Source organism: Lampris incognitus, chromosome 6 (genome assembly GCF_029633865.1).
Source record: "Lampris incognitus isolate fLamInc1 chromosome 6, fLamInc1.hap2, whole genome shotgun sequence".
In the NCBI taxonomy this organism is placed as follows: Eukaryota; Metazoa; Chordata; class Actinopteri; order Lampriformes; family Lampridae; genus Lampris; species Lampris incognitus.
Window position 1 is genome coordinate 23,978,123 of NC_079216.1, and position 20,884 is coordinate 23,999,006.

Sequence of the window (20,884 nt, forward strand, 5' to 3'; positions counted from 1 at the left end):
CCATAGCCTGGGTGCTGAGGGGCAGAGACTATTTTACACACTGACTTGCGAAGATGAATCTTGTGATGCAACGGTAGCTGCACTGACGAAGTTTTTCGTTCCTGCTGTTAGCGTGGTGGCTGAAAGATACAAGTTTAGACTAAGGAGTCAGTATCACGGAGAATCAGTGGCACAGTACGTGTCCGCGCTGAGAGAACTCACTGCTACGTGCGACTTTAAAACGTTTGAGGATGACATGCTACGGGACCAGTTGGTGGAAAAGACTAACTCCAATCGGATAAGAGAGCGTTTGCTGCTGGAGGTGCTCCTAACTCTGGAAAAGGTTGTGACTATTGCTGGACTAATTGAATCCGTCACATCTAATGCTAAAATGATGGACCGGGGAACTGCGGCTGCAGCGCCGCCCGCGGCAGCTGTGGGTGTGCAGACGGTGGACACAACCAGGGAACCGCCAGCGCCCACGAGAGACAACGCCAAGAGACAAGGGCTAACATGCTTCAGATGTGGAACACGTGACCATAAAGCTTCCTACCCATCTTGCCCCGCCAGGATGGCCCGCTGTAATAACTGCAGGAAACAGGGGCAATTTGCAAAGGTGTGTAGGGGGCCAAAGAGAGTAAGTGAAATCACAGATGATGTGGAACAAGTAGAGCGCACTGTGCCTGAAGTGACTATATTAAATGTAGACACTGTAGCTCGCACTGGGAATAAAATAATGTGCCCAGTACATATGGCTGTTGAGGGGCAGACAACACAAAATGTGGCACTTATACTGGACACGGGCTCTGCTGTTTCAGTCCTTCCCAATGCAATGTTAATGCAACTTTTCCCAAATGCCCCACTGAGTACACTGACACTGAAACTTGTGAGTTACAGAGGCAATCCTATTCTAGTGAGTGGAACTCTACATGCCACTGGGTCATATGCCAGTAAAAGTATGAGGAGTGAGATATATGTTACACACTTGGGCACGGCCATTCTAGGCAGAGACTTGTTTGCTGGACTTGATATCCAGTTAGTGAATGGTCAGGTTGCAAGTCCGACATGCTCCCCAGTCACACGTCACCCAGATGCTGTTTCATCCATTTCAGAACGAGGCAACGGGAAGACACTGAGCTATGCAAAAGGATTTGTTCACAAATTCGAAGTGCGCACAGATGTGACCCCAATTCAGCAAAGCCTGCGCCGCGTACCTTTTGCAGTGAGAGGTGCAGTTATGCAGGAGCTTGAGAAGCGTCAAAGACTGGACATTATAGAGCCTATCGAGTCATCAGAGTGGGTTTCCCCTATTGTAGTGACCACAAAGAAAGAGGGAGCTATTAGGTTATGTGTGGACTTAAGGGAGCCTAATAACGCTATAGTGGTGGACAGCTACCCTCTCCCACACATGGAGGAAATGTTTTCAGAGCTCAGAGGGGGAACTGTTTTCTCCAAACTGGACCTGCAGAGTGCATATCATCAGGTACTGGAGCAGTACCTGCAGTACCTGCTTTCATCACATACGAGGGTCTCTTCAGGTTTAAACGTGTCCCATATGGACTGGCTTCAGGGCCTAGCTGCTTCCAGTGGATGATAATGACCATACTGAAAGACTTACCCGGGTGCCGATGCTACTTGGATGATGTGATCATCCATAGGAAAACCAGGGAACAACATGATGCCATCTCCGAGCAGTACTCCAGGCCATCATTGCATCAGGGCTGAAACTGAACATGGCAAAGTGCAAATTCAGGCAGGAAAAGCTTGGCTTCCTGGGCCACAGGGTGTCAGCCCAGGGGATACAGCCAGACCCCTGTCATGTGGAGGCAGCGTTGCAGGCACCTGCCCCCAAGGATGCCTCTGGCCTCCGCTCCTTTCTGGGGCTCACTTCATGGTATGCAAAGTTCATTCCCAACTACTCCTCAGTGGTGGAGCCTATGCACAGCCTGTTGCGAGGAGATGCTGCGTATGTCTGGACCGCAAGTGCACAGCAGAGCTTTGAAACAGTGCAGCACTTGATTGTACACAGTCATGCGCTGACCCTGTTTGACCCTGATCTGCCCACCATCGTAACCACTGGCGCTTCAGATGATGGGGTTGGGGCTGTGCTGACTCAAATACACCCAGACAACTCCGAGAGAACAGTGGCGTTTGCGTCATGCACACTTGCATGCATCAGCAGAGCGGAAGTACTCCACGGTGGAGAAAGAAGCTTTGGGGTGTGTCTGGGCTACAGAGAAATGGAGGACCTACCTGTGGGGCAGACGCTTCACATTACGTACAGACCACAGCCCCCTCACTACACTACTCTCCTCTAAGGGGCTGGACAGAGCTGGTATGCGTATAGCTAGGTGGGCTGCTAGGTTGCTGTCGTTTGATTATGACATGCAGTACAGACCTGGCACAGAAAATGTCACAGCTGACTGTCTGTCCAGGCTCCCGTTGCTAACTGCTGATCAGGGACAGGAGGACGAGCTGGAGGTGGTGGCACTCATCGGCAGTTTCTCAGCTGTGTCTGCAGATGAATTCAAGGAGGCCTGTCAAGCATGCCCTGTTCAGTCACAGCAGCGCAAGTTCATCGCCACAAGATGGCCACACTCAGGTCTGGATCCAACACTGACACCCTACTACAGACTGAGAGCAGAACTGTCCGTAGTGGATGGACGTGTCCTGTGAGGAGACCACCGTCTACTGGTGCCACAGCAACTGTAGCCACAACTGATACGACTGGCTCACGAGACACATCAGGGCATCGTCAGAACAAAACAACGTCTCAGGGACCTCTACTGGTGGCCTGGGATGGATGCACAAGTCGAAGCCACAATCAAATCTTGCCTCACATGCCAGCAGCATGACAAGACAGCTGTTACACATACTATGCCTATGCAACCTGTTCCATTCCCAGATGCTGCATGGGAAAAAGTAGCAATAGACATTGTAGGCCCTTTTGAGTCCACAGCCCCTGGTTGCCGTTTTGCTATTACCCTCACAGATTACTTTAAGTAAGTGGCCTGAGGTTGCATTCATGTCCCAAGTTACTTCTGCATCAGTGATCCACTTCCTGTCTACAGTGTTCAGCAGGGAAGGAAAATCAAAAGAGTTATTCTCAGACAATGGTAGTCAACTGATTTCATAGAAAATTGAATCTTTTCTCAAGGACAGGGGAATTGCACACAAACGCTCCTCACTCTACTACCCCCAGGCCAATGGGGAAATCGAGAGATTTAATCGATGTCTGAAGGATAGTCTACTGACATAGAATTTAGCCGAGTCCAGCCTGACCCACTACATGCTCAGCCCCCTCTGCGAGAGGCCAGGATCAGGAGGCCGCCGGCTTGGGCACAGGACTATGTTATGTGAGGATGGTAAACTAAAACAAGAGTAGCCTATCGTTGGTATGAAACTGTTATTTCGAGACTGTTATTTCTTATAGACCTAGTATTGTCTGTATGAAACTGTTATTTCAAAACTGTTATTTTTAATGACCTAGTAGTGTCTGCATGACTGTTATTTCGAAACTGTTATTTGTTTTATGGTCAAGGTATTCTGTTGTTATTGTAAGACTGTTCATAGCTTATACAGTTCAGCATAAGCACCGCAGTGATTGAATAGTTGGTGATGGAAATGTTATCTTTTGCAAAGGGGATATGTGATATCTTGAGTTGATGCAGTTGGAGGACAGTAGGGAGAGCTAGAGGACAAGCTAGGATGTAAGTGACTGTAAGAGGGGAGAAGGAGTGTGACGTGGGTTGTTGAAGTAAAGAAGCGTATGCTAACAGACGTGTGTCTTGGAGTGGTCCCTTAGCAACACAACACCTTCATGACCATATGCAGGGGGGAGGCCGATGGACTGTCGGAGCGCGCACGATGCCGAGGCGCTCCATGTTGGCAAACTTGGCGAGCTTGGCTGGGTCGAGGCGCCGTGCACGGGTGTAGACTGGGGGGCCCGTGGTGGTGATGTAGTGTTCCACTCTATGCTTGGCGACTGCTGAAAGTCAGCGAGCAGACGCTGAAATTCATCCCCGTTGGCAATCATGTTGGAGAAGCCGATGGGACCCGTCTCCCCCAGCATACATGGGTAGGAGCAGACGGCGACGGCGTCAATCAAGCGGCGGTTTTTAACATCTACCAACCAGGCACGGCTCCAGGATTTCAGTTTTGGGTGGGCCAGGCCAACTATGGATGGGCCTGGAATTCCCTAGCGGGGTCCGGGGGCATACTCCCCCGGAAGACAATTTTTCAATATTGATAATTTAAATGCATCAATTTGGTGCATTTTGAGACCAAAATCGAGCTAGATAGAATAACAAATGTAATCACAAAAAACCCCTCATAATTCATGCAACATTGACAAAATGAACCAAAATGTTAAAAATTACTCAGTGCAAAATATATATTGCTTGAACAGCAGCAGTACCATCACTTGCCAACGTTGAAAGCCAGTAGTGAGTGACCATTTTGAACTATAATTCTATCACTGACCGACCAATAGAGGGCGCAACAGGTCTGTGACCAAGCAACCACAGCCCAATCAAAGGCCCTGTCCCAATACCCACCCTACGCGCTACCTAGAGTGGTGCAGTTTGGTATTACAGCGTTGCGTAGGGCATGCAAAGTCCCCTTTGGGAAGGAGGTTTAAATGAATTGAATTGGGACGCGATAGTAACGCGAGCAGAGCAGCGAGCCAGTATTCAGAACTCGCTCATAACATTATCTGTCATGTAAAGACATGCTACTAGAGTTCATTATCAATCACAGTCTACAAATCTCTATGATCACAAGACAATGGGCTATGCTAGACGATTTCATTAACACCGGGTTTTTTTCGATTTCATAAAGGCACATAGAGAAGATGCATTAAACAATGTATTGTCGTCACAGAGTAGGCATCCTGTAGTAATGAACATCGGCCTTTCTTTTTTACATGGCTCAGCCTCAGACCATCTAGCAACAAAGTCGGCTGCATTGCAAAGGCATTTCATGGTATGGCAGTTGGAACTAGCCTAGCCTATCCCGCCGGCGTCGAACATCACATCACGTGTCTCATGAACTTGCTTACGCATGAACGTCAACATATAAAATTATGTTCATAAAAACTATTTTTAGCACAAAATCATGCGATTATTGGCTGATTTCGAACCATTTATGACTAAATGAAAATTTGTAAAAAATAATATATTGTAGCGAATTCGGGGGTCAACGCAACCACAGGAACTGCCGCGGCCGGAAAGCGAACCCGTGTAGCCCGCACCGCAGGAGACATCGCTAACCGCTCGACTAAAGGGTCAGACCCGCCAGCCAGCGGCCGGCGTGTCTTCTTATTCATGCACGTTACAATATATAATAAACATTTTGGGGTAGGAAAATTGTAGGGTGGGCCTGGTGAAAAGTGGGCGGGCCTAGGACCGTCAGGCCCACCCATAACGCCGCGCCTGCTACCAACAGTCCATAAGCGCGCAGGAAATCCGCACCAAGGAGGGCAATGGATACCTTCGCCATTACAAAGTCCCAGCCGAACCGCAGACCTCCAAAAACCACCTCCATATACCTCGTGCCATACGTGCATACGGGGATGCCGTTAGCAGCATCCATAGGGGGGCCGAATCCGCAGGCCATCGCGTCCACTGGTGTCGCAGGCAGGATGCTCCGCTGCGCGCCCGAATCAACTAGCAACCGCCGGCCGGAGACGGTGTCCTGAATAAACAGCAGCCTGCCTTCCTGGCCAACGCTCAGGGCTACTACTGAGCGCCGGCCCTGGCTTTTCCCGCCCTGCTGAAAGTGCATGGTGCACGGCATTGCTTGGCTTTGGTTCCAAACCTAGCATGGTAGAAGCACAGTCCCCCTGAGTCCTGCTGCCGACGAGAAACTGCTGCCGCGGCGGCGCGTGGGCAGGCAGCAGAGCGGCCGCACACTGCTGGCGAGAAAAATCATGTCAGCGTCCGCGGTCAACTCCCGAAAGTTGCTGGTGGTGGATAAGTTGGAGCTGGCCAAAGCAGCACGGACGTGGGAGGGGAGCTGACGGAGGAAAAGCTGGCCGAAAAGGAAGGCGGGGTCGCACGAACCCAGCGTACTCAGCATCTTGTCCATTAGCTCCGATGGCTTGCCGTCTCCCAAGCCTTGCAGCGAAAATAACCAGTCCGCCCGCTCCACCTCTGCTAGCTCCAAAGCCTGCAGCAAGTGTCTCTTAATCGTACAGTACTTAACCACAGGTGGCGGGGCTTGCAGCAGGCCCAATATCAGTGAAGCCTCAGATGTTCCGAGTGCCGCCACGACATAGTGGTACTTGGTCTCATCCACGGTGATGTTCCTAATCGCGAACTGGGCTTCGATGTGAGCGAACCACGCTGCCGCAGCCGTTTCCCAGAAGTCGGGCAGTTTGAGCGAGACGGCGTTAGTCACTGCCGCTGCACTGGTAGCTTCATTTTCCATGGCTCACGTCGGGGTCATCAATGTGGAGGATGAAAGAAAGGAAACGAGGCCACTTCTCCTTTTGACCACACAGCCGTGGGGTCGTTTATTTCCTCCAACAAACTCTTAAGTCAACAATTCATTCTGCTACAAACCTCTGCCTCGTGTCTATCTACAATACCCCTTGCTAACCCCGCCCACTGTCTTAAAGGGACCGTCTCTGGCCCGCATGGTGAATATCTAACCTGCAAGTAGATCACTACACTACCTTCTTTCCGACTGCTTGATAGCCCTTCACCCTTGCAATTAGCTAAGCCCTTTTGCCAGTCTTCTTGCCTCCGTGGCATTCTAGCCAGCGCCTCAGCTCAATCAGGTTACAGTTCTTTGGTGGCTTCGTAAGCTTAGCACCGGGAACATCCCCTTCTTCCAATGTTATTGTTCCTTCGAGAACACCGGTTGCATTCATCATCACAATTGGAAAATCTTAGGCCTTACCCTCCGCACCTCTCGTCTGCAGGAGTGCCAGCTTTGTAAATTCTCGTTTTATCTCAGCTCTGATTACTCTAGCAAGTGAAATACGCTTGTCAGAAAACGTCCAAATTGCTGAAATAAACCACTCACGGGATTAAAACGACTAGATTCTTCTATTTAGCTCAATTCTTGTGTTGAAATGTATGAAACCAAGGCCTGTTACGCGTGGTTGTTTGGCTTGTTTGTCCGCTTTTCGACCCGAAGCTGCATTGCGCGAAAACATTGTGATGTAGCCACCGCGGAGCCCTGTTGTTCAGGGTTCTACAAGAATTGAGGAGTATGTGAAAAGCTAAGAAACCCTATGTTGATTTAGGGTTTCTTAGCTTTTCACATACTCCTCAAAATCCCTCTTTGCCTAAATGTTTGTTCCACACAACAAACATGTGCACTATATGCAAAAGTATTTGTCAGTGAAAAGTTTCTGCTGTCCCTTTTGAAAATACCAGGTTAAAAATGCTATTATGCAAAAGCTGCTTCCTTCTCTTGGTGAGAAGCCAGCCGGAGTGGAGGGATTGAGAGTCTACCTGCTTCTAATGGAGCTGCTGTGGGTTCTGCAGAAACATGAGCATCATCAGAGTACAGAACTATCCGCCGCAGTGGCTGCAGCCATCGTAAGACTGCCTAAAGACAGCCTGCAGGTCTTAGGTACTGACACCACCATGACACCACTAAAGACAGCCTGTAGGTCCTAGGTACTGATACCACCATGACACCACTAAAGACAGCCTGCGGGTCCTAGATACTGACCACCTTGCCACAGCACACTATAGGTTTGGCCAACAACTATTTTACATCCAGCAACCAGTCCTCAACCCAACATCTCAGCCATGCATGTTACTGGAGCTATTTATATTCAACCATATATTTATTATAAGCTCAGTAATATTCATCCCAACTTGTGGAACTCACGTATGAAAGAAGAACATTAAAGAACGTATGAAATACTAGCTGCAGCGTGGTGAAGAGGTATACTTGACCATACTTTGATAGTGACCCTTTAACGGTTCCTCCTCAGAACTTTTATCATGATATATTATTCCCAGATTATGATAAATTTTCTTTGACATGAATCTGTAGAGCCTTTTATTAATGAAATCTGGAAATCTGAGGTTACCCTGTTTTAAGCAAAAGCAATGAAGCAAGCTGCTGTTGGTCACGTGTGTAGTGATTGGTTGGCCATTTATTCTGTTACTTCCTCAAGCTAATTTTGTTATCAATTAGTTTAAAACAAAGTTACAATAGTTCATTTTATTAAAAAATGTCCAATCAGGCAAACTGACATTACAAATCTTTTTTAAAAAATCAGTCAAACCCAATTTATTTGTATGTTGTCAATATTTATTTGCACGTTTATCACATTAAAATGTAGTACATGTGATTTCAAGTGCACAGGTGAAAAGTAAACAAAAAAAAGGAAAGTGTAGGGGACCGAGCCGGCAAGGATGAGGAACACAGGTGTTTTCCAAAAAAAGGGGGTTTTATTTACCCAAAAATGCAACAAAAAAAAAAGCACTTTACAAAAGATAGAACAAAAGTCTGGGCCCGTAAAAGAGGTCAAACTAACAGAACTTAAATCAAGCAATAAACTCAATATAAAGTGAGTTACCTGAAACAAACTAACTGAATGACTGCCCGACAAAAGACAAAACAGACCTACCTAACTAGACACAAAGGGACACATATATAGTGGCTGATCAGACCAACTACACACAAGGAGGGGCGACATACAAACAATAAACACTACTAACTAAATTACAAACAAAAGAAAACAGGGCAATCAAACAAAACAAAATAAATCAATAAACTAATACAACCCAAAACATTACTAAACTCTAAACTAAATCCCCAAATCCCCCCATGATGTGGCCGCCACTTGGTTTGGCCCAATTGGCCACTTCCTCCATAAAAGGGCTGTGCTTCCACGGGCGAATCCTTTTGCCCAAGCCTCACAGGAAGCCCCTCGGCAGCAACAGCACCCTCTGCACTGGTAACTCAAAAAAGATAAATTAGAAAAAGCAGTTAAACAAAATAATGATTGTACAAAAGTTAACTAAATGTGCGCACTACAAATAGAACTAATGTACTGTGGAAATGCTAAATAAAATGTGTGTATGTTGTATAAAACAAAACCCATCTGTGTTGTTCTTTGTGATGTACTTCAAACAATGTAAACTAAATTAACTGAAAGAAACTTAAAGTGTGAGTGCCAGAGGGTTACCGACATTTAGATCAGTTGTGAGGCCACAGGTGTGGCCATCACAGAGAGAAAAAAAGCACAAAAACAGATAAACAAAAGGATAAAAAGAGATTGAAATTTAAACAAAAAAGAAAACTAAAGGGGCCCAGTATAAGCAAGCAAATGAATGACTGGATAAAGACTAAAGATAGCAGTGTACATCCCTAGCTAAAAGCAAGAGAAAAAGTGTGTCTTTAGAAAGGGCTGGAAAACTTCAGTTGCTGCATCTTCCCTCAGATCCAACAGGAAGCTTTTCCAGTTTGGCTTCATCACTTCCTCAGCAAACATCTTAGTCTATGTGTTTGTAATAGAGACTCAGAGACCTGAGGGATGAAACCCTCAGCCTTCTCTATGACTTGTAATTGTCATGGTCTTCTCGGGCAGTCCTGAGAGCAATTCACTGCAATAGTCCAAAGTACTTGTAACAAATGCATGCACAAGTTGAACTTTGTAATGTTCTTGAAGTGGAAAAACGCCATTTTAGATCAATTCTTAATATGCAGGATCAACTCAAATGCCATGCCTGAAATGTAACATGATGGGCTGGTTGTGAGATCAATTTCTCTCTGCCCCTTGCACTGATTATTCGTCTTTAGTTTGCATCAATAAATTGTGTGCCAATTAGCAAATGTCCTTGTTCTGTCCCATAGGAGTTTGGTGGTTGTCACTGAAGTGCTCCTCCAGGATCAAACATGTTGAGATGTGGAAGCAGGCCCTGTCATGTACTCTTACGTACAGTAATTTTCCTCGCACCAAAACACTTAAAGACCTTCTACGAGTCCTTCAGCATCTACATGAAGTTAGTGTCATTTGTACTAATCTCAGTTTACACCTTGCATTAACCTGCGATCTGATCCGGGTATCTCGTCTGGAAAATGAGCAGTTGTACTCCTGGTATTTATATGTGTTCTCCTGGGCCACAATGTGTCCACTTTGGGATCAGGTCTTCATTTCTCCTGTCCACAGGTGGCTGGCATGGCAGGAAGTCATCAAATTTTTAGAAAATAAACAAAAGAGGAATAGAGTCAGGGTTAGCATCCAAAGAGTCTTCTAATAAATGGAGAAACGTTATGCTAATGTGTAATGTTGGCAGGGGCGTAAGACACACCGTTACATAACCCTCATGCCAACAGGGAAATGGCGAAACTCTAGCTTTACAAACAACAATATCCTACACTGAGCAATATCATCCATTACATTCATTAAAAATGTGTCCTGTTCACTTGATAGTTTTTACATGGAATGCAATGTTATGCTACATGTCCCGCTATGTGATGCCATGACACCACACAACACAGCATGTGCAGTGTTTCTAAAAACACAATTTAATCATTAAAGTCTAGTCCCATTTGTCAAAAGCCAAGTACTAGTTCCTGAAATATTAATGTTTTGAGTTTTATAAAATTAAATATTGACATAAAATATTGTTAGTGGCACGAACAGGGAGACAAAAAGTGATGTATCCATGCTGGCTGACAGGAAGTGCTGCCTATGCTGCTTATTCTAAATCCTCGGTTGGACGATGTCTGTTCTACCATAGCCTATACTGTTTCTCTTCTCTGATTAAGAAAGAGTACAAATAAAACTCAAATGGTGTAGTTGGCGCCATCTATCCCAAATGCAACACGCTGTAGTGATTACATTTACAGCTGGGTGTCTATGCCAGAGATCTGCTCACAAAGCAAGCCAGACAACCTCCGACTGTGGTCTGATTGTGGTCTGATTTTTGTCCGACTGTGGTCCAATTGTAGTCCGACTGTTGTCCGACTGTGGACCAACTGTGGTCCGACTGTGGTCTGATTGTTGTCCGACTGTGGTCCAACACATCCAGTGGCTTTCTGATCTCACTGCATGCATTTATACCTGGCATTAACATGTGTCTTTCCTTATCCACATAAGCTCCAGATACAGATCACATGTTAATGCCAGGTGTAAACGGGGCTATGTTTCAAAGAGTACTGAATGTGATTACATTATTTTTTTTTAAATCGTTTCTTTTTATTGTTACAAATTAATAATTTCACTAAATCAACTCTTTAAAGGCAAATAAGAAGATTGCAAGGCCTAAGAGAGTGGAGGAAAAGGTGTTTTGTTTGAATTTTCCATTCAACCCGCTGTTTCTTGGAGAAGACCTAGAACTTTGGCGTATGATGTCGAGTAAACAGGTAAATACAACCACATGTCTGCCTCAAAAGTTAACGTTGTGCCATCGTTGGGTCCTCTGTAGATAAGCGAGCGAAGGCCTATACAGTGCATTGATAACATCATGGGTGGATTTGTGCTTCATGGCGTTGATCCAGAGCTGCTCTCTCGCTCCCTTTAGTTTCTGTCACAGTCCAACTGTACACTGACCATTAGGGGGTAAACACTTGGAAAATTATTTCATGAAAACACAGTTGTTAGGGCCATGTGTTAGTGAATGTAAGGTATACTCTTTGCACTACCTCAATGCCATTTTTCTAGGATGGAAGTGAGATGCTACCTGCCCTTTGCCACTTCCCATTTCTGATGGATCTGGAATGCAAGAAAACTGTTTTTGAAATCAACGCATATGCCACAAAGGTATTAGTCTTGAAATGTGCCTGGATAGACAAAAATGTGTATACAGTGTTTGTTGATTTCTGCAGAAACCTGCAACAAATAACTTGACGCATGCTCAATAATCCAGGTACAGAAATCTCAGAAAGTTGAATCAGTTCATCTGGACACAACATTTACTGAGAAAGAAACGTTTCATCATTCATCTAAGTGACCTCTTCAGTCTCAACTGACTGCAGGTATCCCCACCCTTATAAACAATACAGTGACATAACGACCCAAACCAACGATGTTTCATATGCAAAGTGTCGTGACCATTATTTAGAGTTACAATGTCCATGTGTAATATTCACAGAGGATTGGGGAATAGTTGCAATCACAGCATTGTAAGATGATGACCGATGTACTCTTAAGCCCCCCCCCCCCCGGTTTAGGGATGGTCGCCCCTTCTTCACATTAGATGGTCTCTTTGACTCCCCATTCAAACCAGCATTCCTCCCTATCAAGGATGTGCATGTCCTCATCCTTGAAAGAGTGGCCACTGGCCTGTAGATGGTGTAGACCGTGGAGTCCTGGCCTGATGTGTTAGCTCTGCTGTGTTGTGTCATCCTCTTGGCCAGCGTCTGTTTGGTTTCCCTGACATACAAGTCACAGCAATCTTCCTGGCACAACATACACCACGTTTATTGCTCTGTTTGTACCGGGGGACCTGATCCTGGACCAATTTCTGGCGCAGTGTGTTTTGGGGTTTGAAAGCAACTGAGGCACGATGTTTGGAAAATACGCATCTCAGCTGTTCTGACACTCTCACCACGTACAGATTCACCACTGGTTTATGCTTAGGCAGCTGTTGTCCTTCTCTCTTCAATAGGCTGGTGCACACTTAACCAGGACCTGTTTAATGTGGGATTTCTCCCTTTCCCCAGCCGCTGTGTACTTAATGTTTGACTCTCATGAAACTGGTCGTTGGTTTGGGTCGTTATACCACTGTATTGTTTATAAGGGTGGGGATACCTGCAGTCAGGTGAAACTTGAAGCGGTCACTTAGATGATGATGAAATGTATCTGTCAATAAACGTTTTGTCCAGATGAACTGATTCAATGTTTTGACTGGTCCATGTTATTTTACATTTCTTACATGAAAGAAAACGTTTTAGCTAGCTCTTAGCTGCAGAGCACAATAGCAGAAATGGAGACACAGCATTTCTACATGACATAACATTATTGCACCAATGCCTTTTGTCAAAATAATGAAAAGTAATGAAAAATAAATCAAACGTATTGAAATTTCCATGTTTACTTTATTAGATGTTTGGCCGATTTGAATTGTGGCTGTGTCGGGCATCACTTGTGGAAGACACCTTCCAACAACTTCTTTACATTGATCACACCACCTTCAAGAAGGCACTTGTGGTAAAATACACAAACTGATGTCATCTAAGCAACTTTTACCACGATTGACCTAATATTGTAAAGAACTGGTGCTTTGAATTTTGAGTTACTCTTTAAGTAGCTATTACTTGGACACAAAGACTCAGTGTGTCTCTTTACTGTTTTTCTCAGGTCCATTTAGATGGAGATCCAAAAACCACAAATGTCTACAAAACAGATTTCTTTCTTCATTTGTTTGATAAGTTGATGTTACCCGAATCTGGGATGTTTATGTACAATGACTCCGAAACACTGGTGTGGTTCCCTTCAAAGGTAAGACATTTACATACATACAAAAAAACAAAACAAAACAAAAAACACACATTTTAACCACACACCAACTCCTGTAGCACCACCAGAATTAGAATGTCCAGTTTACACAAATTGGCTCTCAAGAGGACCAAGACAAAATGGACAAAGATCCAGGCTGGCATTTTACTTTCTGTGGGAAACTTAACACACCTTTTATTATCACTAACAGCCATCAAGAGGGGATGAGCGATTCTTTCTTTTTGGAGTCCTCTGTGGCTTGGCTTTGCACAACAGCTCCATCATACACCTCCCCTTCCCTACGGCTTTGTTCAAAAAGCTGCTTAACGTGGAGCCTTCTCTAGAGGATCTGATCGAGTTCAGCCCAAGTGTGGGAAGGTAAGCATGAAGTCATCGTAATCTAACCATCACACTTTCTGACTCATGAGTTTGATGCCTTAAAGGTACAATCTGTAATGTCATGTGCCGCCATGGCACTGCAAAAAAACAAAAGTGCTCATATCTAGACCACATTCTATTCATTCTTTACATTGATAATAATCATTCTAATTGGTTTCATCTAAAGCAAATCAACATTAAAACTTTGAAAACTTTAAAATAAATGACTTATTTTTACTTTCAATGATTGCCTGTTTTCCATGTCAAGGAGTCTGCAGTGTATCTTGGAAGACTACGAAGATGACGATATAGAAAACCTAGACATGAGTTTTTCAGTGGGTATTTTACTTTTAACACACACCATGAAATTTATCCTGTTCACTTCCACTTTCGATAGCTAATCCCTTATGATGTCACTTCTCACCATATTCATAATGACAGATTGTCTGGGATGGCGTTACTGTTGAACTTGATCCCGAAATTCCTGAAAAGCCTCTGACAAGTCAGAATAAGTAAGAGGACAAAGATATTTATAATTCTTACGTTACAAAAAATGCTCAGATGCAATGGTCAGAATTTGATTCCTGACTCAACATTTTGTCTTGGCTTTGCTTATGTTGAATATGAAATCATATTTATCAGTGTGCAATGTAGTAAACCTGCACGAGCTCTTTACACCATCCATATGAAAACATGACAGCTTCTTTACCAGCAGGCTCAATGTGTACAATGACTACCCCTGATAAAGTTGTGACCAAATAAATGTTTACCTATAAACAGGAAGGAGTTTGCGGATGCCTATGTGAACCATTGTTTCAATGCGTCAGTGGAAGAGGTGTTTGAGAAGTTCAGAGATGGTTTCCTCATGGTATGTGACCAGGACGTGGTGGAGCTGTTCCGGCCAGAGGAGCTGAGGCAGCTGATGGTGGGCACAGAAAGCTATGATTGGGGAAAGCTGAAAAAGGTCCATAGCGAATTTCCACACTACCTAATGTAGTGGATTTACTTATTTCATACTTAGTGTATGCTTTTACTTTGATAACGTTTGATCACACTGTGTCTTTGATTTTGATTAGAACACAGTTTATGACAACGTGTACCATGCCCACCATCCCACCATTGAGATGTTTTGGGAGGTTTTTGAGGAACTGAGTGAAGATCAGAAGAAAGCCTTCCTGTGTAAGTACGGGATGTAAACAGGTAACAGGTTTGAAAGTTGCAATCTTAATGATTCCCATTTAAATAAATGTCCATTAACTTACTATCTTTTACCAAATGGGGTGAATCAGTGACAATTGCAGAAGCAGCAGTAATACAGAGACAGAAACATGTGTCATTGGTGACATTCCCACCAAAAACCACAAGTGTCACAAAGATGGAGATGCGTTTGACATCACCCGGAGAGGATAGGTGGAACAAACGCTCCGTGTTCTGCCGTTGTGGTGACAAACTCATTAGCAGTTTCAAAATAATTCCTGGAAAGTATATGCCAAACAAGATCACAACTGGAGTCTTCCAGATTTTCACTTTAAGAAATCATAGTTGGTTATATTTAGTTACTAGTCTGCACAAGGATCTGTCTTTGGTGTCTTTTTCGAAGGACCTAGAACTTTAAAAAGTGCAGTGCTAATACTGATCACCTGAGGCACTAATACTATAAGTACCGGGGGGTGTATATAGACAATAAACTGGACTGGGCTAAGGACACTGATGCTCTCTACAAGAAGGGACAGAGCCGTCTCTACTTTTTGAGGAGGCTGAGGTCCTTCTACATCTGCCAGACAATGCTTAGGCTGTGGTATGAGTCTGTGGTGGCAGTGCTCTCCTGTTTGCTGTTGTGTATTGGGGCAGCAGGTTGAGGGTAGCAGATGCAAACAGACTCAATAAACTGATCTGCAAGGCTGGTGATGTTGTGGGGGTGGAGCTGGACTCTCTGGCGGCGGTTTCTGGGAGGAGGACACTGTTGAAATTACATGCCATCATGGACAATGTCTCCCACCCACTCCATGACTTGCTGGTTGAGCACAGGAGTACTTTTAGTAATAGACTCATTCTGCCGAAAAGCATCACAGAGCGCCACAGGAGGTCATTCCTGCCTGTGGCCATCAAACTTTACAACTCCTCCTTCAGACTCAGACTGTCAGACACTCAGAGTTAATGGTCATTGGACTGGCCCTGTCGAGTTTTGTTAGTGCTGCTTGTTGTGTGCTGCGGTGGTGCAGTATAGATAGGTGTCATGTGCACCATGCTCATGGTGCCCTATCTATACTGCAGTACTGCAGTATGCAGTATAGATAGGGTGTGCGGTATAGATTTTCTATTTCTGATTTATCTTTTATTTCTGGTTGTTTCTGTTTCTATTTTCTTATCTTGTATCTTGTTAGTTTTTAGTTATTAGAGCATGAGTGCCTGTATAGAACACAATTTCCCCTCGGGGATGAATAAAGTATTCTGATTCTATGAACTGAATGAGTCATGTCACCAATCTGAAGGGTATGTATGCTGCACCCTATGGAGAGGTGCTCCTTACAAAAACAAAATTATAGAAGATCGGATCTTTGAAAAAATTCTCAAAGAATTGCAATCTACATCAGCAAATGAATGTGATTTGATATGTTTAGACTGTATGTACTGAACAAGACCTATAACTTCACAGGAAAGTAGACAATTAAGTTTTAATTTAGAAGAGTCATTCAAACTCAATTGAAAATGTGACAGTGTTCTTTTTCCTTCAATGGTTCTCTCTACAGTGTTCCTGACCGGCAGTGACCGGGTGCCTGTTCTTGGCATGGACCGGATTCAGATGAGGGTTCAAGTTCAGCCAAACTCAACCCAGCAGCATTTCCCCGAGGCACTGACATGCCACTCTATTCTGAACCTGCCCTTATACCAAACCAAGGAGAGGCTGAGGGCCAGGTTTCTAGAGGCCCTCAGCCACAATAGAGGCTTCTTTGACTGATGATCTACTGAAAATCTGTATTATGAGGGTAGAGAGGATGAGAAACACTTTTTAAAACTGTTTAAGAAGGAATAATCTGTTTTCATGTCTTTGTGTGTGTAACACAGTTGTCCAGCGGTTAGCATTGTTTGCTCACAGCAAGAAGGTCCTGGGTTTGAACCCCAGGCCATCCCAGGTCCTTTCTGTGTGGAATTTGCATGTTGTCCCATGTCTGTGTGGGTTTCCTCCAGGTGCTCCGGCTTCTTCCCACCATCAAAAAGACATGCATAGTGGGTCTGCGGTGGTGTAGCGGTCTGAGCATTGGTTTTGTGTCGATGCAGTTGCCCACTGGGGACCGGGGTTCGCGCCCTGGTCTCGTCAGATCCGACTATGGCCGGACTTGATCAAGCAGCAATAATTGGCAATGCTGTCTTCAGGAGGGGGGCGGAGTCGGCTTGTGTTTGTCACATGAATGCATCTCTGGGTGTGTCGGAAAAAGCAGTGGTTCGGCCTGGATTCGCCTTGTCATGAAAGTGGCGAGGCATCTCCTTCGAGACTGCCGGCCGGAGAGATGCAGTTGGTGAATGCATGCAGTACAGGGGTGGGTGTTTGAACTAAAAGAGGGATCGATTGGCCACTAAATTGGGAGAAAAAGGGAAAAATCAGAAATAAATTTATAAAAAAAAGACATGCATGTCAGGGTTCATACTCCTCCTGTCTGTGCCCCTGAGCAAGACAATGGAAAGAAGAACTGGAGTTGGCCCCCGGCTGCTGCAGCTGCCCACTGCTCCTATACAATAGGATGGGTTAAATGCAGAAGACGAATTTTATTGTAACCTGTACAATGACAAAATAAAGTGTCTTTCTCTCTTCTCTTCCTCTTTTTGATGGTAACTAAACATGATTTATGTAATTTGTGGCATAATTCAGCAAGTTTGGTAAATTTTAATTTGAATCCTCTATGAATTTTTACTTGCATCCCTGTTGGTGTGTAGCTCTTGTGAACTTAAACTATTTGCACTTGAATGACATGAACTCTTCACTAAACGTCTGCGATGCTGATTTGTGGCATCGTCCAGACGTTCTGTAATTTGAATCTTCTTTTACACGTGTCATTATTGATCTACAAACTGCATTTACACCAGCTGCGCTTGACATCACATGTACACTTGGCTTTGATTTAACAGCTGTGTGGTATTTAGTGCCCCACAGTGCCTGCAGGTTCACGATTCCTGCAGTGCACATAGTGTTTGAAAAAACAAGGTCAAATATTGTCATTAACATGAAAAACTATTTTTGTGTGACTTTGTTGTGAACAGAAGGATATGGGATCATTGTTATTCTGTCCTACGTGTTTGTGTCCATGTATAAACAGGCCGACAGATAGCCAACATGAAGAATCCCAAAGAAATACAGAGTCCCGGTCCAAGTTGAGGAACTTTACTGAAGAACTTTGAGAATTCAGCCCTTTTTTGTAAAACTGTAAAGGGGGGCAATACAGAGAAAGAATGTTTAAATAAACATTGCATAAATTATAAAATGTTATCACATGTCTATGACATAACTACATAACACATATAAATAACTGCACATGACTGCATGTAAATAGCTGTACGTAACCTAGGAATTACGAAATCACACATGACTTATGAATGACTTATGAACTAATTGTAAATAATGTACATATAACATAGATCAGTATGCTATAATATAGGCGGAATACGGGCAGACAGAATAACGTAACATTTCTACCACGGAGCTGACACAGCTAACTAGCAACCGAAAGCCTGGCTGGCTAACTAGCAAACAGAAAATGGGAGAAGCTAACGTTACACATAGCTATTTTCATATTAACATGAATACAACGAAGTTGTTATAACGGACATCATCGATCACTTAAATAAAGTCACAACTGAACTTACAGACGATGCTCTCCAAGGCACAAACGTAGATAGAAGCAATAAACACAGGAGCTGGGCAAACATATGAAACTCCGCATGGAAAGCTGGACTGTACTGTTACCATGACTATCAGGCAGCAAACTATTTCCTGAATTTAAGTCACGTGAGGAAGGCTAGAGGGAGCAAATAAACTTCAAAATAAAAGTACTCTTCTCACATTCTAATAAAGTAACGTCACACTCCCCGCCTGGTATAATTACTATACCACTATCTTAAAGTAACATGAGGAGCATGTATGGAGAACACAAACTAACTCAGTCCATATCCTCAGCAGGCATGAGTAGGACTGTCTCGGAGACAGGCCTCAGGAAGGTCTTTGTAGATCCATATTTTGTGACCTTGAGCTCAATCTTCCTGACCTTTCCATCCTGGCCAGGGAATGTCTTTGTAACAAGCGCCAGGGGCCACTCGTTCCTCGTCACTTGATTGTCCTTCAGCAACACTAGGTCGCCCTCCTTGGCGTTAGGACGCATGTCCTGCCACTTGCTGTGACTTTGGAGCGTGGGGAGGTACTCACGCCTCCATTGGTGCCAAAAGGTGTTGGCGAGATGTTGCACCTGCCTCCACTGCTGGCGGTGGAGATCCTTGCTGTCGAAGGTGCCCGGAAGGGGAGGGAGAGTACACATCTTTTGCGTCAGTAGCGGAGCGGGGGTCAGGAGGAAGGGAGATTCTGGGTCCGAGGAGATTGGTGCGAGGGTCCTGGCGTTGATGATTGCCGTAAGTTCTGCCATTAAGGTAGACAGCACCTCATGAGTAAGGCGTGATTGGCTGGTTTCCCTGAGCATGGAGTCAATAATACGTCTGGAGACTCCAATCATACGCTCCCAGGCTCCTCCCATATGGGAGGAATGAGGAGGGTTAAAGATCCATGAACACCCTTCCTCACCCAAGTACTTCCTGACGTTGGGCTCTTCGGGATCTGTGAGGAACATATGCAACTCCTTGCAGGCTCCTGTAAAGTTCGTACCACAGTCAGAACGAATCTGCTTCGCAGGGCCTCTCAGTGCAAAGAATCGTCGTGAGGCATTGATGGAGCTTGATGTATCCATCGATTCGATGAGTTCGATGTGCACGGCACGTGTGCTCATGCACGTGAAGAAGACTGCCCACCTCTTGCTGTTTGCTTCACCGCCACAGGTTCGTCTTGTGGTGACAGCCCAAGGACCGAACATGTCGAGTCCTACGTAGGTGAAGGGTGGCTCTGTGCTCAGGCGGTCGGAGGGTAGGTCCGCAATTTTCTGTTCGGCCGTCCTCCCTCGAAGTTTGTTGCAAGCCACGCATTTGCGGAGGATGCTGTTGATGCACCGCTTGGCTCCGACGATCCAGAATCCTGCTGTGCGGATGTACCCTTCCGTGAAGAGACGACCCTGATGTTTGACTCTCTCATGGTAATGCCTCACAAGGAGCGTCGCGATGTGGCTGCGAGCTGGGATGACGACTGGGAACTGTTCTCTTGGGTCGATTGGTGCATGCTTGAGCCTTCCCCCTATCCTCAGAAGACCATCTTCATCCACGTAGGGGTCCAGCTTCCTTAGAGGACTGTGTTTGGGAATACTTTTCCCAGCAGCCAAGCAGGTGAACTGGCTGAGACCTCTGTAGGTCTCTCTTTGCACACAGCTGATGATGAGAGTCTCTGACATCGATAGCTGTTCCGCCATGCAAGGCTTTGTGGGACCGGTACGGGTTTTGAGGTTGTCTTCCACAGCAGCTTTTTTGAACTCCAAGATGCGGGTTAGGGATGCGATAGCTCGCACAAGAGACTTCCATGAGGAGAACCGCTCAAAGCGATGATATCCCAGGTTAGCTGGAGGGACGGAGAGAATCGTGGCATGAGAACGCACCTCACTGTCAGAATCCGGGTCGACGAGTTCGTGAGGCTCCTCTTCAGGAGTGTGAACTCCGTCAGGCGGGGAAAGGAAAGGGGGACCTGTGAGCCATGTAGTGTTTGTTAGCTCGGCGGCAGGTACCGATCGGGTAGCATGATCCGCTGGGTTTTGAGCTGTGTGGACGTAGCTCCACTGCTCTGGTTTGGTGAACTTCCTGATTCGCTGCACTCTGTTGCAGACGTACACATAGAACCGCCTGGTCTGGTTGTATATGTACCCTAAGACAACTTTGCTGTCTGTGTAGAACTGCATCGTGTCTACACTGATGTCCAACTCCCTCTCCCCCAGCTCTGCCAATTTCCACTGCCAGCACAGCGGCGCCGAGCTC

The 20,884-nt window shown here is 45.2% G+C and overlaps 1 protein-coding gene across 2 annotated transcripts in view; it reads left to right on the forward strand.

Moving 5' to 3' along the window:
* The window catches only part of herc56.1 (HECT and RLD domain containing E3 ubiquitin protein ligase 56.1), a 43,468-nt gene extending 25,261 nt beyond the window's left edge, over positions 1-18,207 (forward strand). For both annotated transcript variants that reach the window (XM_056281464.1, XM_056281465.1), the window contains 12 exons: positions 7,365-7,563; positions 9,805-9,953; positions 11,197-11,319; positions 11,618-11,716; positions 13,001-13,105; positions 13,256-13,396; positions 13,605-13,771; positions 14,040-14,106; positions 14,213-14,283; positions 14,552-14,735; positions 14,848-14,950; positions 16,522-18,207. In XM_056281464.1, the coding sequence (XP_056137439.1) occupies positions 7,365-7,563; positions 9,805-9,953; positions 11,197-11,319; positions 11,618-11,716; positions 13,001-13,105; positions 13,256-13,396; positions 13,605-13,771; positions 14,040-14,106; positions 14,213-14,283; positions 14,552-14,735; positions 14,848-14,950; positions 16,522-16,730 (1,617 nt within the window). In that variant the 3' untranslated portion in view covers positions 16,731-18,207. The remainder of the gene's footprint in view (positions 1-7,364; positions 7,564-9,804; positions 9,954-11,196; positions 11,320-11,617; positions 11,717-13,000; positions 13,106-13,255; positions 13,397-13,604; positions 13,772-14,039; positions 14,107-14,212; positions 14,284-14,551; positions 14,736-14,847; positions 14,951-16,521) is intronic.
* The last annotated feature ends 2,677 nt before the right edge of the window (positions 18,208-20,884 follow it).